Source organism: Salvia hispanica, chromosome 1 (assembly GCF_023119035.1).
Source record: "Salvia hispanica cultivar TCC Black 2014 chromosome 1, UniMelb_Shisp_WGS_1.0, whole genome shotgun sequence".
NCBI classification, from domain to species: Eukaryota; Viridiplantae; Streptophyta; class Magnoliopsida; order Lamiales; family Lamiaceae; genus Salvia; species Salvia hispanica.
This window is the reverse complement of record NC_062965.1, coordinates 18537232-18559503: the sequence shown is the minus strand read 5'-3', so window position 1 is coordinate 18559503 and position 22272 is coordinate 18537232. Positions and strand designations below refer to the sequence as shown.

The window sequence follows — 22272 nt, the reverse complement described above, 5'->3', positions numbered from 1 at the left end:
GGTTATGATAGATTGATTTTCATTTCACCCGATTCAGAACCGAACAATTAACAAGGCAATTTTAATTTAAAATAAAAGAAAACCGGCACTATTCTTAAAGCTAACTTTTTGTTACCGTACATCGCCCATGGTACCGTTTGCTTCCGTCATTATCCAAATTCACAAATCTATAATTAAAATTATTATTTATTTGTCGTATTATTATTTTTCTTGATATTTGAGATCAAAGAAATAAACAACTACGTGGTAGCTACCAACTCGTTTGACAAATTTAATACCCCATCATTTTTCGCAATATTAATTCATTTTTCCTTATAGTAAACGCGTATATATAATTATAAATACACTTAAATATAGCAACTGGCCAACTAGACTTCTTCTCTCTTCACTTGCATATTTATCTTCTTCTCAGCTCACACCCATTCCTCTCTCTCTCTCTCTAAAATCTAAGTCTAAGCAAACATGATAAATTGATTCCACATTTCTTCATAATGTTGTGTTTTTGGAGGCTTATTGCGTTGATTTGGTTTGTGAGCTTAGTTTCCGGAGCAGCGGTTTTGCCTCCTGATGAAGGTTGATGCATACATGGACATTGTGTTTTTGTATATTTGAATCTTAATTATTGAACATTTTGGTGAATGATTTTTGTGAAAATTGTGTTTGTGGATTTTGGCAGTGGAATCGCTGAGGGTGATAGCGAGGAGGTTGGGGAAAGGGGATTGGAATTTCAGCGTGGATCCATGCAGCGGGTTGTCGGGCTGGGCGACCCCGAACCCGATTAAAGGCAGTGAAAATGCAGTGACTTGCAACTGCACGTTTGACAATAGCACCACTTGTCACATTACCAGCATGTGAGTTTTTTTTAAACGCATTAATAGTAGTCTAAATTATGAAATTTGATCAATTTTGATCTAACTCGTAAGATTTGAAAACATAAGTTTCCGTTTTCTTTCATGTCTGTGTATAAATTGATGTTGTTTGATTAAAACCAGAAAAAGAAATGAACGAGTTCTTGCAATATTTGATAAATGAAATAGTCGTTTTGAGTATCACCAAGAGACCCGTTCTGTACATAAAATGAGATAATTGTGAAAAATTATTTTTTGTGATTTAATATTTTATTTTAAAATTTTGGTAAGAAGTTCACTGAATCTGAGCAAATTTTGTGATCCGAATAACTATTATTCATTTTATTTAAAAATGAAGGGACTATTAATTTTAATATTGTGTTCTAGGAGAAAAAGGTAGGATAATATTAATTTTTTTCCTTATAAAATTTGATTCGGATTAATATATTTTACTTTGCAATATTTTTTGATAAAGAATTTCTCAACTTATAATTTCTCTTTTGAATTTGCAATATTGTGTTCCTATTCCTAACCAAAAATTGAATTATTACTGTAGAAATTCAGAATATGTCACAGGCCAAAGACAATAATAGTTTCTCTCTTTCTATCTGTTTTCAGCTGCATATTCTTTAATATTGTTGTCTATTTTGTTGCAGTTAATGGACTGAAAATTTTGATTAAATTAATATTTTCTAAATCTAGGTGCCTGTGTTAGGTTGTGAATTTTTCATATTCTACATCAGCAGTTTTATAGTACTATGAATAATTCTTGAAGTCGATATTTACATAAAGAAAAGAATAAAACTTTATGTGCTGTCAAATGGTCCATTTGGCCAAACATCTCTTTCCTACTTATGTCAATTATATTAAATGCATTGATAATTTCTACATTATTCTTTTAGTACTAGTACTGTAATAAATTTCAATAACTTTAGCTGTATCAACACCATAATATCGAAGTGAATTATTGTTCAAATTTATTAAAATATCTTAATTTGAAAAATATACCCAATAATTGAATTATTGTTCCATTTAATTAAATATCCTATGGTGGCCCAATCTGAGCCTGCTATTATAATCATCATATAGCCTCATAGGTCATAAATTAATAGTATATGTCAGAGGTCATAAATTTTCTATAAAAGGTTATATTTCCAGAATTATGATTGTCAATTAAACATTTTTTTATTTATATTTTTGGCCCAATAAAATGCAGAATTCTGAAGGCCCAAAATCTGAATGGATCAGTCCCACGCGAGTTTATTAGGCTCCCATTTCTTCAAGAGATGTAAGTACTTTACGAATTAAAATTAATTTTTAATTCAACATAAAAAAAAGTACTAGTAACTAATTTAACCGCCGAGTTTCAATTGCATATTTCTTCCACAGTGATCTCACTCGGAACTACCTCAACGGCACCATCCCCCCGGAATGGGGCTCCATGAAACTCGTAAACATGTACGCTCTTTATCTCTCTTTGCGCGCGCACACACAAACACACATTGATGTTTGGATAATCAATTGAATCAATATTTGCAAATAGGAGTTGGATTTATGTTTAACTAGTGATGTAATGTTATATATGCAGTTCTTTGATTGGAAACCGTATCACTGGTTCGATACCGAAAGAGCTCGCCAACATCACTACGCTTCAACAACTGTAACATTTCTCCGCCAAATTTGTGATTTATTTGATGAATAGAGTGTTTGCATATGATATTTCTAATATTCAAAAATTGTAGTGTTTTGGAGTACAATCAGTTGTCTGGAACTATACCTCCCGAGCTCGGGAATCTTCCTCTAATACAAAGACTGTAAGGCCTATGCAAATTCATTTCCCCCTCCCGCCTTCGTATTTAGATGGTTTATCATATTAATCGCTTTTTTTCTCTTTTTTTCTATAATATCATCGTGTAGACTATTTACCTCCAACAATCTAACCGGAGAATTACCCGCAAGTCTAGCAAAACTGACCACTTTGACAGACTTGTAAGTTTCTTATCATTTTTATTCTAGTAATCTCTTGATACCGTGCTTCAGTCTTTGACATATCGAAATGTTATTCCGATGCAGTCGTGTTAGTGATAACAACTTCATAGGAAGCATACCGAATTTTGTCCAGAACTGGACGAACATGGAAAAACTGTAAGGGTTGATCAGCACTTACATTGATGTTACCATCTCATCATCTCTTGATATAATGTGTCGTTTGATTACAGAGTGATTCAGGCTAGCGGTCTATCTGGGCCGATCCCGACTGGTATTGCTTCCTTAACCAAAATGACTGACATGTAAGTATAGATTATGATATATTATAAGATGATTAGGATGACATTGAGAAGAACTCATAGGATTTGCGTGTATTCATACGATTAAAAATGTGCAGGAGAATCAGCGACTTGACTGGAAACGATTCAAGTTTACCGTCTCTTAGTCCAATGAAAAAGCTAAAGACACTGTGAGCGTGATTTTGTCATTGCTATCTCATATCGTATTCATTGCTTTTATATGACTCTGGTGGATCTTGATATGCAGGATATTGAGAAGTTGCAACATTGTTGGGACATTGCCGGATTATATTGGAGATATGACGACACTCAAACTTTTGTAAGTAAAACTTGTTCTGCCTGCTTAAGTCTTCTCAAAACTTCATAGCTCTATTTGCCAGGAAGCGTTTGCATGTAACGGGATAAATTATCCGTGCGTTCTTTAACTGATTTGTTATTTTTGCTTTGTGCAGAGATCTAAGTTTCAATAAACTAACCGGACCAATTCCCGAGAGCTTTATTAGTCTATCAAACACGGACTACATGTAAGAGTCTCGATCTACAACCATTACTAGTGCATTTACTCATCTTGAATTGATCAAACCGTTATGAAAAATATATAACACTATTAATCGCTAATTCAACATGCTCGTGCTGCAGCTATTTAACCGGGAATTCTCTAAGCGGGCCACTGCCAGCTTGGATGCTCAAAGACGGGGACAACATGTAAGACTCCCCCACTCTTCTACGCACTTCTCTTTTAACCGACGAAAAAACAAATTCGTTTAAAATGTCTCAATTTGGATGCAGTGATTTGTCGTACAACAACATTACGTACGAAAGTTTACCAGCAGAGTGTCAGCCGCGTAAACTGTGAGATTTCTAACCCTTATCTTTACGTGGAATCTTATAATGGGATCGCTAATCTACTTTGATATGATGCATTCTTTCCAGAAACTTGTTTGCCAGCTCGAGAGGAAACACCAAGTGAGTTTCATGATTTTGTAACATGCACAACTCTTTTGTCCTCGTTCGTATTTTGTTTCTGTTGAATCTTACGTGTTGGCAATATCATCATGGCAGTAGCGCTGTTTCCTGCTTAAGAAGCAGTTGTGAACGAAGTAAGTGATAATGCAAATGATATACTATTAATTTCTTGTAGAAGCGAATGTTGAGAATTTCGTCTCTTGTTCGTCTCAGAGTATTATTCGCTTCGCATAAACTGTGGAGGAAAACAAGACGTGGACGACAAAGGAACTAGCTATGACGACGATACAAATTCTGGTGGGGCCTCGAATTTCTTTCGTAGTAGGACAAACTGGGGATTCAGCAGCACTGGCCACTTCTTGGACGACGATCGCTCCAGAGACTCCTACACGTGGCAAAACGCCTCAAGCATATCCGGACAGAACCAGAAGCTGTACACGGATGCACGCCTCTCTCCCCTCTCGTTGACATACTACGGATACTGTTTGATAGATGGAAACTACACAGTAAACCTCCACTTCGCGGAGATCATGTTTACGGATGACAGAAAGTATAGTAGCCTCGGAAAGCGTATATTTGATGTCTACATTCAGGGGAAGCTGGTCCTGAAGGATTTCAACATTGAACTTGAGGCAGGAGGAGTAAACAAGCCAATAACGAAAAACTTCACTGCGGTTGTTACTGATAATACGTTGGACATTCGCTTCTATTGGGCTGGAAAGGGTACGAACGGCATGCCTGTAAGAGGAGTCTATGGTCCTCTCATTTCAGCCATTTCCGTCGATCCTAGTAAGTTGTCTATTTGAATTTAGTATCTACAGTATTGCATTTTTTTCGATAGATACTAAATTCAGACATTACATGTAGATTTTCATAGTATGACATTTAGACTATGTTTTCACTTCATCTGAACTTTCCCAATCTCAAATCTGTTTAGACTTTACGCCCCCGTCTTCGTCAGAAGGTGGAAGTAGCATTTCTGGAGGTGCTATAGGTGGTATAGTGGTAGGAGTTCTTTTTGCAGCCGTTTTGGTTCTAGGCGTTCTCTGGTGGAAGGGTTGTTTTGCACGTAAAGATTCGATGCACGATGGTAATTACTAACCGGACATAGTCTCATTTCTTCAGTTGACATCCTTGACTTATTTGTGCAATTCTCAGATTTGAAGGGTTTAGACCTTCACACTGGATCATTTACACTAAGGCAAATCAAAGCTGCCACGAACAACTTCGATCCTGCTAATAAGATCGGTGAAGGTGGTTTTGGTCCTGTATTCAAGGTAATATTACTTAACAACAATATCATTACCATTAGCCTTACTCTTCATTTCTGATCTTTGTTTACTGTTATCTCTTTGTAAAGGGTGTTTTATTAGACGGTACAGTCATTGCTGTGAAGCAGCTTTCTTCCAAATCAAAGCAGGGGAACCGCGAATTCATAAATGAAATAGGCATGATTTCTGCCTTGCAACACCCTCACCTTGTTAAGTTGTATGGATGCTGCATCGAAAGCAACCAGTTGCTGCTCGTGTACGAGTATTTGGAAAACAACAGCCTTGCTCGTGCACTATTTGGTAAGCTCTACAACAATTCTAACCTCAACGGATCGCGCTTTTCTAGTTTCGTACTCGTGTATATAAGCTATGCATTTGCAGGTCCGGAAGATCTGCAATTGCATTTGGACTGGCCTATGAGGCACAAGATCTGCATCGGTATAGCACGAGGCTTGGCCTACCTCCACGAGGAGTCGAGACTGAAAATTGTGCACCGTGACATCAAGGCCACGAATGTGCTCCTTGACAAGAACCTAATGCCTAAGATATCTGATTTCGGACTTGCCAAGCTTGACGAAGAGGATAATACTCATATAAGCACGCGCGTCGCTGGAACTTTGTAAGAACCTAATTAATTTGATGTTACAAATTTAATCAGGGTAAAAAATTAATAAAAACATTAATTGATTTTGACAGTGGATACATGGCTCCTGAATACGCGATGCGAGGCTATTTGACCGATAAAGCAGACGTATACAGCTTCGGAGTAGTTCTCCTAGAAGTCATATGTGGAAGGAGCAACACCAGCATGAAGACCAAGGATGATTGCTTCTATCTTCTTGATTGGGTATTTTTTTACAAAATTGAACTTTTCTCGTTACGACTTTATTTATTATTCGTGGAATAAATTCATCGATGATCGTTTCACAGGCTAATACGTTGAAGGCGAAAGGAAATCTGCTGGAGCTAGTGGACTCAAGGCTGGGATCAGACTTCAACAAAGAAGAGGCGATGACGGCCATCAACGTGGGGCTGCAGTGCACGAATGCGCTGGCTGCGGAGAGGCCAAGCATGTCGACCGTGGTGAGCATGCTCGAGGGGACAGTAGGCGTTCAGCACTTCGTCTCAGGCACGAATGTGTCGGTTGGGAAGGAGGGGGCTGATGAGGTCACGGAGGGGCAGAGTATATCCATGGACGTGCCGTGGACCGGATCCTCGACAAATACTGCTGATCTGTACCCGGTGACTGTGGATACTGAATACTGGGAGAAGAGAGATCTCTAGAGTTTTGAAGTGTTTTCTTGTTTCTTATCAACTTTGTATATTTCTTGACTTTTTTTTATGGCTTTGTACTATTTTTTACCTTCCCTTGTTGGTGATGTGTAATTAGACAATTTTCTTATTTGTCACATTACTGTATGATATAGGGAGTTGTTACACACTTGATTAACCTTATTATTTGAAGTTGAAGTTGAAGAAAATGTTGCAAGTATTATTAATTCCCATTTTAATTGATATTTTTTGTTGTTTGGTTTGGATGAAGATGAATATATGTTAAATTATACTGTGACAAGTATTGTAGCACTAGTATTTACAGTTGGATTGTATCACTAACTACTGTCACACGATACCTCTAGCTAGTGAACTTGAGGGCGAAATATCGCGGTTCCTTTAATTTTGATAAATTAAATCTCATATAATTTATAAATTAATTTACAAGAACACAGAATCAATAAATTCACAAGAACAAACACTGAAAAACTTACAATAAACACATAAAATTTGATTTATGTCGCCGGCCATGTGTTGAATTTCTTGACTTCTTTTATAAGTACTATATTTTTATATTTTTTTTATTATGTGAAGTTTAAGTTGAAGAAAATATGTTGTATTATAAATCCATTTTGATTGATCTTTTGTTTGGGTTTGGATGAAGATAAAATGATAAGTATGTTAAATTGTAATGTAACCAAAATTGTATTCATGGTATGATATTACCTCCAATGACAAGAAATGAGTTTGATTAGGTCATAGTCCAAATCCATAAAATCACAATTAAATTTATTAGTCGTATTAAGCTTGTATATATATATTTATATGAGATCACTGATGTACACAAATACGTGGTCGCTACCAAGTACTATTACCAACTCGTTTGACAAATTTACTACTCACTATTAAATACTACTAGTAATTTTCAATCATTTTCCACAATATTTATTCATTTTTTCCCAGATAGTAAACGCAACTGGCCAATTTTCTGTCCTCACTTGTTTGCTTATCTTCTTCACATCACACCCATGCATGATGCATCTCTCTCTATGAAACATAAGTATCATTTTCCAAAAATTGACTCCAATTTCTTCTTCCACATTTTTGGAGGCGTTATGTTGTATTTTTGGAGGTTTATCGCGTTGATTTGGTTCGTTAGCTTGGTTTCTGCAGCACCGGTTTTGCCTCCCGATGAAGGTTGATACATATAGGAATTGTTTCTGTATATGAATATGAGTTATTGATCATTTTGGTGAATGATTTGGTGAAAATATATGTTGAATATGTTTATGTGTTTGTGGATTTTGGCGCAGTGGAATCGCTGAGGGTGATAGCGAGTAGGTTAGGGAAAGGGGATTGGGATTTCGGCGTGGATCCATGCAGCGGGTTGTCGGGTTGGGCCACCCGGAACCCGGTTAAAGGCCGCGAAAATGCAGTGACATGCGACTGTACATTTGACAATAGCACTACTTGTCACGTCACCAGCATGTGAGTTTACGATTTTTCTATTTTGACATTCACAAAAAATAATTTCATTTCTAAAAATGAAAAATTTTTCTTTCATATGTTACTTACTTTTTATAAGGTTTACTCTCAAATTAAAAGGCAATGATAGATGCTTCTCTTAGTATTGTATTTTTAGCTGCAAATTCTTTATCGTTGTCTGAATTTTGCAATTAATGGACTGGGAATTTTGATTATGTTGACATTTTCAAAATCACGTTGCAGTCATTCGCTTGTGAATTTTTCATTTATTTTTTTAGCAGTTTTACCTTTATAGGAGTATGAGTAATTTTTGAAGTCAATATTAATTTACATATGGAAAAGAATAAAATTTCATGTGCCATTTGGCCTAACATATAATTTACTTCACTTTCCTACTTAGGTCAACAGATCTACTTTATTCTTTTCATTCAATAATTTTAGATGTATCAACACCATAATATCGAGTTGAATTCCTTATTAGAAAAATATACCTAGGTTTGGAATTATTGTTTCAATTGATTAAAATATCATTAAAAAATATATATTCCAATTGATTTAAATATCCTAAGGTGGCCCAATCAAAGCCCGCTATTACAAATCGTCATAAACTATGATATTTCAGAGGTCATAAATCCATAGTAAAAGGTTATATGTTTCTAAACTTATGATTTCATAGAATAAATTAATATTGTTATTTATTAGATTAATTGTAAATTTTTTTTGCCAAATAAATTGCAGAATTCTGAAGGCCCAAAATCTTAATGGATCTGTCCCAAGCGAACTTGTGAGACTCCCATTCCTTCAAGAAATGTAAGTAATAGCAATTGATTTTTTACGTAACATCCAATTAAAGTTCATAAACATTAAACTAATAATTATTAATCTCACATGAAGACGTCATTAATTCACAATTAATTTTGTGATTTATTTGATAACATAGTGTTTAAAAATTTGTAGTGTTTTGGAGTACAATCAGTTGTCTGGAACTATACCTCCCGAGCTTGGTAATCTTCCTCAAATACAAAGACTGTAAGGCCTCTGCGAATTGCTTCGTATTTAAGTGGTTTGTCATAGGTTAGCTGATATATCGTTGTTTTTCTATAATATCGCCGCGAAGACTATTCACCTCCAACAATCTAACCGGAGAATTACCCGCAAGTCTAGCAAAACTGGCCACTTTGACAGACTTGTAAGTTTGTTTTCATATTTATTCAAGTAATCTCTTGATACCGTGCTTCAGTCTTTGACATATCGAAATGTTATCCGATGCAGTCGTGTTAGTGACAACAACTTCATAGGAAGCATACCGAATTTTATCCATAACTGGACAAATATGGAAAAACTGTAAGAGTTGAAAAAACATTTACATTGATGTTTTGGATATTTCACACCATCTCTTTACTGATTAGCTCTCGATATATCGTGTCTTTTGATTTCAGAGTGATTCAGGCTAGCGGCCTAGCTGGGCCGATCCCTTCTGGCGTTGCTTCCTTAACCAAATTGACTGACTTGTAAGTATAGATTATGACATATTATCATACTTTGATTTACATGTATTCATGTGATTCCAAATGTGCAGGAGAATCAGCGATTTGAATGGGAACGATTCAAGTTTACCGTCTCTTAGCACGTTGAAAAGGCTAAAGACACTGTGAGTGTTATGTTTATCATTGCTATGTCGTATTGTATTTCATTGCTTTTATATGACTTGGTGGATCTTGCTACGCAGGATATTGAGAAGTTGCAACATTGTCGGGACATTGCCAGAGTATATTGGAGATATGACGACGCTTAAACTCTTGTAAGCACAACTTTTTCTGTTGGCCTAATCTTAAAACTATGCGTACTCTTTGAATTATTCGCGCCTTTTTTAACTGGTGTGTTGTTTTTGCATTGTGCAGAGATCTAAGTTTCAACAAATTGAACGGACCATTACCCGAGAGCTTTATGAATCTATCAGAAACAGAGTACATGTAAGAGTTTCGATCTACAACCATTCCTGGTGAATTTGCTCATTTACGATACTAATGTTGCAGCTATTTAACCGGGAATTCCCTAAGTGGGCCACTGCCGGATTGGATGCTGAAAGGCAGGAAAGGCATGTAAGACTCATCATAGTATGATTTATTGTGTGTGCTCAAAACGCATGAAAACAAATTTGTCTGAAAATTCTCAAATTTGGATGCAGTGACTTGTCATACAACAACCTTACATATGGAAGTTTACCGGCAGAGTGTCGGAACTCTGAAGTGCTCATCAGTTGTTTTTCAAGTATAGCATTATTACATTTTCAAAAGTATATACTGGCTAGGTTTGTTGTTGTCTGCTTGACAATAGCGAATGTCCTAATTTTTTTTATCAGCAACGCATGTAGTGATCGAAGAAAAGCAAGTGATTGCACTTGCAGAAGCACCTAATACCGGCAGGAAACTGGGGGAGCATATTTTTAGGAGCTACATTGCTGCGTCGTCACCGAGTGAGGCGCTCAGTGCTGCGCCAAGTCCGGCAGTGGAGGCTCCGGGAGAAGGTGGAAGCAGTATTTCTGGAGGTATTATAGGTGGAATAGTGATAGGAGTTTTTTTTGCTGTCATTTTAGTTCCGGGTGTCCTGTGGTGGAAGGGTTGTCTTACACGTAAAGATTCGAAGCACGATGGTAATTACTCTACTGACATAAGTCACATAACCATATTTGTCTCATTCATGTACTTTACATTTTGATACTTATTAGATTTGAAAGGTTCAGATCTTCGCCCGGGATCATTTAGCCTAAGGCAACTCAAAGCTGCCACAAACAACTTTGCTGATGCTAATAAGATCGGTGAAGGTGGTTTCGGTCCCGTATTCAAGGTATCATAATATATATTGTTACTATCTAGCTGTACTCTTCATTCATGATCACTGTATGAATATTCCTGATCAGTGTATATTGTTATCTATTTTCTATAGGGTACTCTATCGGACGGTACAATCATTGCTGTCAAGCAGCTTTCTTCCAAATCAAAGCAAGGGAACCGCGAATTCGTGAATGAAATAGGCATGATTTCCGCTTTACAACATCCAAATCTTGTTAAGTTGTATGGATGCTGCATGGAGGGCAACCAGTTGATGCTTGTCTATGAGTACCTGGAAAACAATAACCTTGCTCGTGCATTATTTGGTACGTTAACGTTATTTCAACAATTACTTCGATTTTTTTTTTTTATCATACTCAATTACTTCATGTTTCATAACAGGTCCAGTAGAACACCAATTGCATTTGGATTGGCCAATGAGGTAAAAGATATGCGTCGGGATAGCAAGGGGTTTGGCTTACCTCCACGAAGAATCACGGCTGAAAATTGTCCATCGCGATATCAAGGCTACTAACGTGCTTCTTGACAAGAAATTAGTCCCTAAAATATCTGATTTTGGGCTCGCGAAGCTGCATGAAGAAGACGACACCCACATAAGCACGCGCATTGCAGGAACGTTGTAAGTAGTTGTCTCTATTTAGAATATTCAATACAAAAACTATAACTATTTGTTATATACTTATATAGTACTTGATTGTCAGTGGATACATGGCGCCCGAGTATGCAATGCACGGCTATCTGACAGATAAAGCAGACGTGTACAGCTTCGGAGTCGTCGTTCTGGAAATTGTCAGTGGGAGGAGCAACAGAAGCATCAGACCGAAGGAGGATAACTATTATCTTCTTGATTGGGTAACATTTCTTTTTCATGCAAAGGAACACAAATTTAGCTCTTTAAAAATTATATCCATCATATAAATGAAAAAAAACTTGGATTTCTTAACTTCACTCAGGCTATATCCTTGAAAGCGAAAGGGGACTTGTTGGACCTAGTCGACCCGAGATTAGAGTCGACCTTCAACAAGGAAGAGATGGCGAGAGCTATCAATGTGGCGCTCATTTGCGCGAATGTTGCAGCTGCGGAAAGGCCGAGTATGTCGGCTGTAGTGAGCATGCTCGAGGGGAAAGATGGCGTTCCTAAGTTGGCTTCCGAGACGAGCATCTCAGTTGATAAGACGAGACCCGGGGAAGTGGAGATGGGTACATTGGACGGGGAGGGTGATTCCATGGATGCGCCGTGGAGTGGTTCTTCAGCTGATCTCTATCCACTCTCCGAGTAAGGAGTTACGGCCCAGTTACACTGGGCTGAATTAAAGGCTCATAACTCATAACGCATAACCCCTATTCTTTTTAAAATATGAGTCTTATTTTTATATATTTATTTTATAATGGAATATAATAGTAATGAGTTTATAAAAAGGTGGGTTTACTCACCAAAGGAATTAGAGAATATATATCTTAACCAGCCAAGGAAATCTCTCTCGAGAATTATTTTGCATATTCTATTTTGAACAGCCAAGGAAATCTCAAACGGCCAGATAGTCGCCGTCGTTGTCGTAGTCGTCATGTGCCAGGATGAAGATTTTAATTCTGTGTTTTTTATTTAAAATATGGATGAGTATTCGTAATTTTTTTTCAAACTTACATCATTTATATATTTTTATTCTATATTTAAGTACATTTCTCAATATTATCATTATACAGTAAAATTATTCTTATCTCAAATTTGTGACACAAATTATAATAAACTGATAATTTTGTAGTATATCACAATTTTTGTTTTAATAAAACTCACTACTATTGTTGTACATATTTATTAGTATTAAAGTACATTTTAATTAAAAACCCCATATAATGATATTATTTCATATTAAAATTTTTTTTACACTCCCTCCATCCACCAATAACTGTCTCATTTGTCATTTCGTTTGTCCCTCCATTTGGTAATGGACTACACATTATTTTCCATTAGTTTTATCCCATTCACACATTATTATAAAACTATATTTCATCTGTTCCATAAAAATATGTGCATATGAAATGACACGAGAATTAAAGCACAATTGATAACATGAAAGAGAGGAGCAGAAGGATAGTTAAAACTTAAAGTAGTGTTAGTAGATAGTAAGACCCATATTATTATTAGTATTTAATGAGTTGTAATGGTGGGTCATAGTAGTATAAGTTGTAAATAAATTGATATATATGAGTAACTAGTTGAGGACAACTTTCCATGAATGGAAATGACCATATTTTATTGGAGGGACAAAAATGGAAAGTGCACATATTTTTATGAAATAGAGGAAGTATTAAAATATGGACTCACATTCCACTATCTTTTTCCATACACTTTCTATTATATTTCTTAAAATCTGTATCAACTCAAATCAAGTCTATTATTCATGGATGGAGGGAATATTTCATAACTTGAAGTAAATAAAATGGGTCAATAGAGTGTGATCTAGTGTGAAAAAAACTTTACAATATAAATCAATGAGCTTGTGCATTTGAGGTTGGTGGCATGGTTTTCCTTTCTCTCTCAAAAAGTTAAACGATTTAAGGAGGTGGTCAGAAAAAAGACAGAACCCATAGCTCGGCGTTAATTGTGACGTTCTGAGAGCTTGTTTGGTTCTTTTAGACGAACTGAGGAATGAATGGTCGTCAGTGAGCAGTTTGTTTTTGTGTTGGTGTTGTCTTGATAATTCTTTTTTTTTTTTGTTGGCTTTTTTGTTGAGACCTTTTCTTGGGTTTCCTAGTTTTTGCTTTTTGGTCAGGTTTTACTCTAAGTTATTTGTTTGTACTTGCATTTATTTTTCTAATTATGTTCTCAATATCATTTCTACACTCATTTCTTTTAAGTTTGAGCATTTCTATTTATCAAAATGACAAAAATCAAACGCGTGTTTTCAATTTTTGTTAAAATGAGTAAATGGTGATAGTATAATACAGTAAATATCAAAGGGTTTCTGTCAATAGTACTATTCACGCGTTTATACAAAAATATCTCTCTTTCAAAGCTAACCCTAACGTCAAGAGTAAGCAAGAAATGGTGCTTTTTAAGAAAGAATTAATTAAACAACATGGTGCTTTCAAAATCTTACCTTTTGTAAGAGGAATTATAATCTTGATTGTTAGTAAAATTATTTTATACCTATTACATGTAACTAAGTACTCCATCCGTTCCATAGTAATAGAGTCATTTTGTCATTTTTTTGGTATGTTCCATAGTAATAGAGTAATTTCACTTTTTAGTAAAAGTCAACACATTTTTCCACACATACTTTATGCTCTCTTCATTTATTTTCTCTTTATCTCTCTACCTTCTAGTTTTCTACTTTACTATTCCTTTACTTAACCTCACCTAACACAATTTTTCTTAATTTCCATACCGAAAAGAACCGTCTCCATTACTATGGAACAGAGGGAGTATGAAGTTTGCATTACATGCTTGCTGAAAAATGAGTAAATACGTAAGTAATTTTGATTATCACAAAATCATTATTTATATTTTGTTAAATTAACGACAAATTATCAAATAAATTAACAATATTGTTAAATTCGGGCCAGTACCATATATTTTTCAAATAACAATAATAAATCACAAAATTTGAAAAATTCACAATTATCAAATTCAAAATTTCCCAATGGCCTTTATGTGTACAAATTATAATAACATGTCGTATATGCATGTACCAATTTAAATAATGTAAATATTTTTCTTTAATTTCTTTTTCCTTTCTATTATTGCAAATAAAATTGGCAGTATCAATTTTCTCCCCGTTTTCTTACTCTTACCTAAACACTTGCTCTCTCTTACTCACTCTATTTTAATTCCATATTAATTTAATAAATAATTACACTTATTAGATACTATATCATTTTCAATTCGCACAATCTCATTGGTGTACATATAAGTATTTGTGACAACTGTAAATTTTGTCTCGCATTGACTTAGTTCTCATCTATACAATTATGAATAACTCTCCCCTGACCCCTCTTATAAGGCCTCCTTTAAAGGAGGCCAATGATCCATTTCTAATAACACTGATCAAGTCAAGTCGTCTCCGTGGGTCGTGGGTTTTGCTCCATGCCTTTGATTTTTCTAGCATGAATTTTGTCATTTAGCATTTTCACTTCTCCATCAAAACGTCGCGTATTTAAGCCATGAGTGTTGTCGGGTTTTCGCAAGTCTTGCTACAATTCCCTCATTGATTACGAGTGCTTATTCCAACATTTTATTTCAATATCCTACTTATAATGCACGTTGTTAGAAGAAATATCACGTAAGATCTGGGAAATTATATGAAATTGATATGGAAGAATATTGTGCCTTATATAGAATAACAATTATTGTAAATTAGGTTTACCATATGTAGAGACACTCTAGCCTATATATTCTTGTAATTTATGTATCATTGGCAGACTGAATAAAACAACCGATTCTTCCCATTGAATTTCTACATGGCCTTAGAGCAGATCGATCTTGGCTCAGAAAATTTTCATCATAGCCGATAATACCTATTTTTCCACCCTTTAAGCCCAGAAAACAGCCCCTACAACCGAAAATGTCAGACACAGAAGACACGAAAATTGATCCAGAACAGATAACGAGTTTGAGGAATAGCAAAAGCATCACAGTTGCGTTCAATTTGAATGGAAGAAACTACCCCCTTTGGTCTCGATTGATCAAACTAAAAATTGGAGGCCGAGGAGCCTACTCATACATCAGGAACGACCCCCGGAACCAGGAAGCAAAGGGTTCGATGTGTGGGAGGAAAACGACTTGGTGGTGTTCTCGTGGATCGTTGACAACATCGAGAACGATATCGTCGCCGACTTCGCGCATCATCTGACCACCAAAGCGCTATGGGACAGCCTTGCCGTGACCTTCGAGAACAAGGCCGATAAATACCACATCTACGACCTGGAAGAGAAAGCAGTAAACATCAAACAAGGAAACCTCGATCTGGAAACTTATTACCGGAGAATCCACGGTTTGTGGATCAATATCGACAGAAGCCAAAAACAATCGATTAGCTGTTGTGACAAGGGAATCGATCAGTTTCGAACACACTCGAATGAGAAACGATTGATCAAATTTCTGACCGGGTTGAATCAGGAATACGATTCAATTCGAAGGGACATCTTGAAGGAGGAACCGATCCCATCACTAGAGCAAGCCTACGGATGGGTGAAGACAGAGGCGGCTCGACGTAAAATCATGCCACCGGCATCGTCCTCACCCACCGGAGAAGCCAACGGTAGCAACGCCGATTTGTCATTTGGGGGTGAAATCGGACTCGGGCTCGCAGCAATCGGACAGAACTCCAACCCCCAAAACCAGCGCCCACCGTACCGCGACGCTCCACCGCGTCCCTCCGCCGCCAGCCAATCGGGAAACCCACGCCCCGACACCTCCAAATTGTGATTCTCACACTGTGGAAAACAGAAGCAATCATGGAAGACGTGCTTCAAACGGGTAGGATACCCAAAATAGTGGGAGGAGCGACAGAAATCGAGAGCAGAGGCGGTGGCGCAGGCGAAGCTCGCCGTGGAGGTAAACCACGATGGAACACCACGGCGAATTGACGGGGGAAATCATGGAGAATCAGGTGGATTAGGGGTGGCGGGGCGTCAGGAGGACCAACCCGTCGGCGGCAACGTGAGAGGCGCCGGGAATTTCGCGGAGAGGACGACTGGAATTGGCGGAACGGTGCAAGGAGGTAACGGGTTTGGGTTAATCCCAAACCTTAATTTAAAACTTGCATATTTTCAATTAAAACCCCCTAGAAATTAGAAATGTCGAAAAATACCCCATGTTGTTAATATTCGCCCCCCTGACTGCCCGAAAATTACAATTGAACCCCAGACAGGTCGAGAATATTATATTTGCCCCAATTATGTGTCTGAAAATCGTTTTGAACCTCTACAAGAAACTTCCGCTGCATTGCATGTTCATAATGTGATTGATAAACATTCTAAAGGTTGGATATTTGATTGTGGGGCAACTGATACCATGACTCTGGAAAGGGATGATTTTATTACTTTTGATAATGGGATGAAGTCATATATTAGAACAGCCAGTGGGGAACTAATTACTGTTGAAGGATCAGGCACAATTGAAATTTCACCTACACTTAGACTGATAAATTGTCTATATGTTCCTACTTTATCTCAGAGAGACTGATGTTCGTTAGTCATGTGACTAAGGAATTGAATTGCACGCTCCTAATGCACCCCAACTTTTGTATTTTGCAGGATATTTAGACGAGGAGGATTCTTGGGCGTGGCACTGAGAGACGAGGACTCTATTACGTGGATGGGATAGCTCAACATGGTAGTGCAATGCTGGCTCACGGATCCACGAAACAAGAAACTTGGCTCTGGCACCGAAGACTAGGACACCCTTCTCCTGGTTACTTTAAATTGCTTTATCCGAACCTTTCAATTTCTTCTGATTTTTCATGTGAAACTTGTGTTTTGGCCAAGAGCCATAGACAGTCTTTTAAGCCTACAAATACTCATGTGAAATCCATGTTTTCTTTAGTACACTCTGATGTTTGGGGTCCCGCACCAGTGGTGGGCGGGAATGTTTTTCGAAACTTTGTGATTTTTATTGATGACTGCACTAGAATGACATGGGTTTATTTTTTAAAAAACAAATCTGATGTGTTTGATAGATTTACCTCGTTCTTTAAATTGATTGAGACGCAATTTCATACCACTATCAAAATCCTTAGGTCAGATAATGAGGAGGAATTCGTTAACAGTGCTATGGCCCAATTTTGCAAAGAAAAGGGAGTGATCCACCAAACCTCGTGAGCCTATACACCAGAATAAAATGGGGTTGTCGAGTGGAAAAATAGGACAATCCTAGAAATGACCCGAGCCATAATGATTGAATCCAAAGTCCCGAAACATTTTTGGCCAGAAGCAGTTGCTACATCCATCTACCTCATCAATCGCCTTCCTACAAAAATCCTGAACATGAAAACCCCCCTTGATTCCCTATCCAAACAAGCCAAAATACCCGAACACTTGAACCTTCAGCCCAAAGTCTTTGGTTGTACCGTCTATACTCATATCACAAAACACGAGAGAACTAAACTATCACCTTGTGCAACCAAATGTGTCTTCGTGGGGTATGGAGTGAATCAAAGAGGCTATAGATGCTATGACCCATCCACTCGAAAAATCACCACTACCATGAACTGTAATTTCCTAGAAACCGAGTTTTTCAATCATACCCACCTTAGTAGTCAGGGGGAGAGTGGTCCGAATATTTCTGAGGACTATCTAAGTTGGGTTGTGCCATTGTCAAGCTCCTCGATTGGGGAACTAACAGATCCATTGGTAGTCGTTGCCGCCGAGCCCCTCTCACCACAAAAACCCTCTCATCCGCTCCCAAACGATCCTCTTTCGACGATATCTGAGGTAATTCCTGAACCGAATGTTGTTGAAAGTACAGTTATTATTGATCTATTGATACAGTAGCCCAGGAGGAGGATAACACCGTGGACGGAGACACCGGAAAATATGTGCTTCCTTTCAGAAGTACAAGGGGGATTCCAGCGAAACGATATTCCCCCGAAAAGATAGGGAAGAAGAGCCGCTATGGGGTGGCAAACTTTGTGCAAGGAAATCTGACTAAAATGGCTCGAGCTTTTGAGGTAGCTCTATATGAAGAAAAAGAAATCCCACAGACAGTCGAGGAGGCAATGAAGCATAAGAAATGGAGGGAAGCCATGCTTATTGGCAATGAAGCATAAGAAATGGAGGGAAGCCATGCTTATTGAAATGAGGGCCCTATTGAAGAATAACACGTGGATTAAAAGCAAATTGCCCGAAGGATCTAGAACTGTCGGATGTAGATGGGTGTTCACGATAAAGAGAAGGCCAGATGGGACAATAGACAGATACAAGGCTCGACTCGTGGCGAAAGGATACACTCAGACGTATGGCGTGGACTATGCTGAGACATTCTCTCCGGTTGCTAAGATCAATACCGTGCGGGTGTTATTCTCGATTGCTGCAAATAAGGATTGGCCGCTCCACCAGCTTGATGTGACAAATGCATTCTTGCACAGAGAGTTACCCAAGCCAGTATTTATGGAACCACCACCTGGTTTCATAGGAGAGTTTGTAGATGGGGAAGTTTGTCAGCTCAAGAAGACACTATATGGGTTGAAACAGTCGCCTCGAGCGTGGTTTGGAAGATTTACTGAAGTGATGAAGAAGTACGAATATGAACAGAGTAATGCAGACCATACTATGTTTATCAAGAAAAGAGGAGGAAAGATCACATGTCTGATTATATATGTAGCCGACATGATCATTACTGGAGATGATGCGGAGGAGATAGTCGAATTGAGGAAGAACCTATTCTATGAGTTTGAAATAAAGGAACTTGGTCTCCTCAAATACTTCTTGGGGATAGAGGTACTGAGGTCAAAGAGGAGAATCTTCATAAATCAGAGAAAGTATATACTTGACTTGTTGGCCGAGATAGGGATGATCGATTGTAAGCCCGCAGATACTTCTATGGTGCAGAATCATGGATTGCAAATAGTGGGAAGGAGCAAAGTCGACCGACAGGGGGAGATATCAGAGGTTAGTCGGGAAACTTATCTATTTATCTCATACTAGACCAGATATTGCGTATGCAGTTGGAGTAGTAAGTCAGTTTATGCATGCACCGCAAGAAGAACATTGGGAGGCGGTTTTGAGAATCGTGCGATATCTGAAAGGAACAGCTGAACATGGACTTATGTTTGAGAAGCATGGGCACATGGAGATACATAGTTTTACTGATGCTGACTCGGCAGGGAACCCAAATGATAGGAAGTCGACTGCCAGGTATTTCACATTTGTGGGCGGGAATCTTGTAACATGGAGAAGTAAGAAGCAAAAGGTAGTAGCGCTTTCTAGCGCAGAGGTAGAGTTTAGAGGAATCAAAAGTGGACTGAAAGAGGTATTATGGCTGCGAAGACTGATGACGGAATTGGATCTTCGACCTGCCCTTCCTTGTAGATTGTTTTGTGACAACAAGACGGCCATTAGTATCTCGGAGAATCCGGTGCAACATAATAGAACCAAACATGTGGAGGTAGACAAGCACTTTATCAAGGAGAACATTGAAGTAAAAGTGGTGGAAATGCCTTATGTCAAATCTGAAGATCAGTTAGCAGATATCTTGACAAAGGAAGTGAGTTCGACGTCATTCCAAGAAGTACTATGCAAGCTAAGCATTGGGAATTTCATTACTTAGCTTGAGGGGGAGTGTTAGAAGAAATATCACGTAAGATCTGGGAAATTATATGAAATTGATACGGAAGAATATTGTGCCTTATATAGAATAGCAATTTTTGTAAATTAGGTTTACCATATGTAGAAATACTCTAGCCTATATATTCTTGTAATTTATGTATCACTAGTGTTAACCCACGTGCGATGCACGATAGAATATTTTTTTATCATACAATTTTATATTGTTAATTGATTAATTAAAATAAGAAACAATATAATTATATAAGATTTAAAATAGAAAAATATACTACTATATAATAAAAATTCAATAAATATATACTCCTCAATTCATTTTACACCTAAAGACATTAAATTAAACATATTTAAACTGGAATTAAGACAAACACAATTATTTGGATAATGCTAAAGAGACTATATTAAGTGTTGACATTTTAAAAAAATATATTTAAAACAGTCCTTTATATTTCTCTACTAAAAATAATAAATTGTGTAAAGATGAAGATAAATACTATGTATGCTTGAGTTAAGGATGTGCCAATTCTTACCTTTCTAAGAACTGTAAGAAATATTGGAATAAAATTCAGGAACCATACTCTAACTATTGTAATCAAAGAAAAAAAACAACAATAAATGAAATGAAAATTACAATGAAAATTAGTCAAGAAAAATCCTCTTTCCGCAAGACAAATTACATCACGGTTAGTGCTCTCGGATTGACGTATTTTTTCCAAAGATGAAACGACTTCCTCCTAATGTATATAACATCTCAAACCTCCTAGACACCTATAAACTTGATGGGGCTCCAAACTCAAGCAAAACAATGTTCCTAAAATATGCAATAAAATATTGAGAACTTGAGAGAGAATGGAGAATGTTTTGTTAGTATTCATCAATAACTCTATGTCTCTTATAGGTACAAAATTAGTACTACATGAGAGATCATGAAATTAAAACATCATAAATTATAAAATCAAGACATTATAGGTTACAAAATTTGTTAAATGCACATTATTCTATTTAAATATATATTTGTAACCACCAATGACTCATTGTAGTGCTTTAAGAATTAGTCAAATGATCATTAAAATATCTAAATAAATATTCATGAGATTTACTTAAAATATTCAAATTGGTCCATAACTTATAAATATTTCAAAATAAGGACAAAACATATAAATATTTCAAAAAAAGGCCAAAACTCGCCTTTTATATATGTATAGATTGGCAGACTGAATAAAACAACCGATTCTTCCCATTGAATTTCTACACACGTGTTTGTATAAATATATGTTATTCCTAGTACATATAATTAATCTGATGTTTGAATTATATGATTGCTAAAAAGTTAGTTTATGGGGTATAATAATTAATCAATAGTGACAGAGTGAAAATATAAATTATAGTTTAATTTGTTTATTTGAAAAAACTCGATGTACACATATTTCATATTTGTAAGTAAGAAATTAGGAGCATCAAAATCAAAATAAAAATCAATTATTATATATGGTAGTAATCTATATGTTATTCATGATAACTGTATAGGCAACATGATATAAAAGATAAAAGGATAACTGTATAGACAACATGATATGAAATAAGGTATAATTAAATACAAAATCTTACTTTAATGATAGTTGGTGTTAACATGATATGAAATAAGCTATAATTAAATACAAAATCTTCATTTAATGATAGTTGGTGTTAGATGGCCGAGAGAAAAAATTTCCTAGTCTAGACATACCATTTGGCATAGTGAATTGGTATGCCCAACAAATAATTATTTGATAAATGGAACTCTAAAATAGTAATATTCCAACTATGCATTGCTTTACATGGAAATAGATTGATGTAAATCTAAATTCAATTATTACTTTAAACTATGGAAATTTTCCAAATTGTTTTGAGCTTGTCATATACATACTCCCAATCTAATGGGAGTAATATATTCATATAATTATACATGTACCTATTGAGTTGTGATCAATGTCGAACCCTTCTTAAAGACCGAACTAGAGACCAAATT

The 22272-nt window shown here is 36.6% G+C and overlaps 1 protein-coding gene and 1 pseudogene across 1 annotated transcript; both read left to right on the top strand.

Moving 5' to 3' along the window:
• Positions 1–384: 384 nt before the first annotated feature.
• On the top strand, positions 385–6872 carry LOC125201567 (probable leucine-rich repeat receptor-like serine/threonine-protein kinase At3g14840). Its single transcript, XM_048099739.1, has 23 exons — positions 385–573; positions 677–851; positions 2065–2136; positions 2238–2306; positions 2437–2508; positions 2591–2662; positions 2766–2837; positions 2922–2993; positions 3068–3139; positions 3235–3306; positions 3384–3455; positions 3589–3660; positions 3776–3841; positions 3926–3988; positions 4070–4102; positions 4199–4236; positions 4316–4891; positions 5040–5192; positions 5261–5379; positions 5463–5673; positions 5755–5992; positions 6070–6220; positions 6304–6872. Exons 1-23 carry the CDS (start codon positions 492–494, stop codon positions 6655–6657), a joined length of 2976 nt encoding a protein of 991 aa, XP_047955696.1. The 5' UTR covers positions 385–491; the 3' UTR covers positions 6658–6872.
• An 839-nt stretch (positions 6873–7711) lies between these two features.
• On the top strand, positions 7712–12262 carry LOC125189068 (annotated as a pseudogene).
• The last annotated feature ends 10010 nt before the right edge of the window (positions 12263–22272 follow it).

What these genes read in the sequence shown, in the direction of transcription:
- LOC125201567 (XM_048099739.1), top strand. Translation starts at nt 492, where the DNA reads ATGTTGTGTTTTTGGAGGCTTATTGCGTTGATTTGGTTTGTGAGCTTA. An exon ending in ATGAAAAAGCTAAAGACACT is followed by an intron (nt 3,307 to 3,383) that starts GTGAGCGTGATT and finishes CTTGATATGCAG; the next exon opens with GATATTGAGAAGTTGCAACA. An exon ending in CTCAAAGACGGGGACAACAT is followed by an intron (nt 3,842 to 3,925) that starts GTAAGACTCCCC and finishes ATTTGGATGCAG; the next exon opens with TGATTTGTCGTACAACAACA.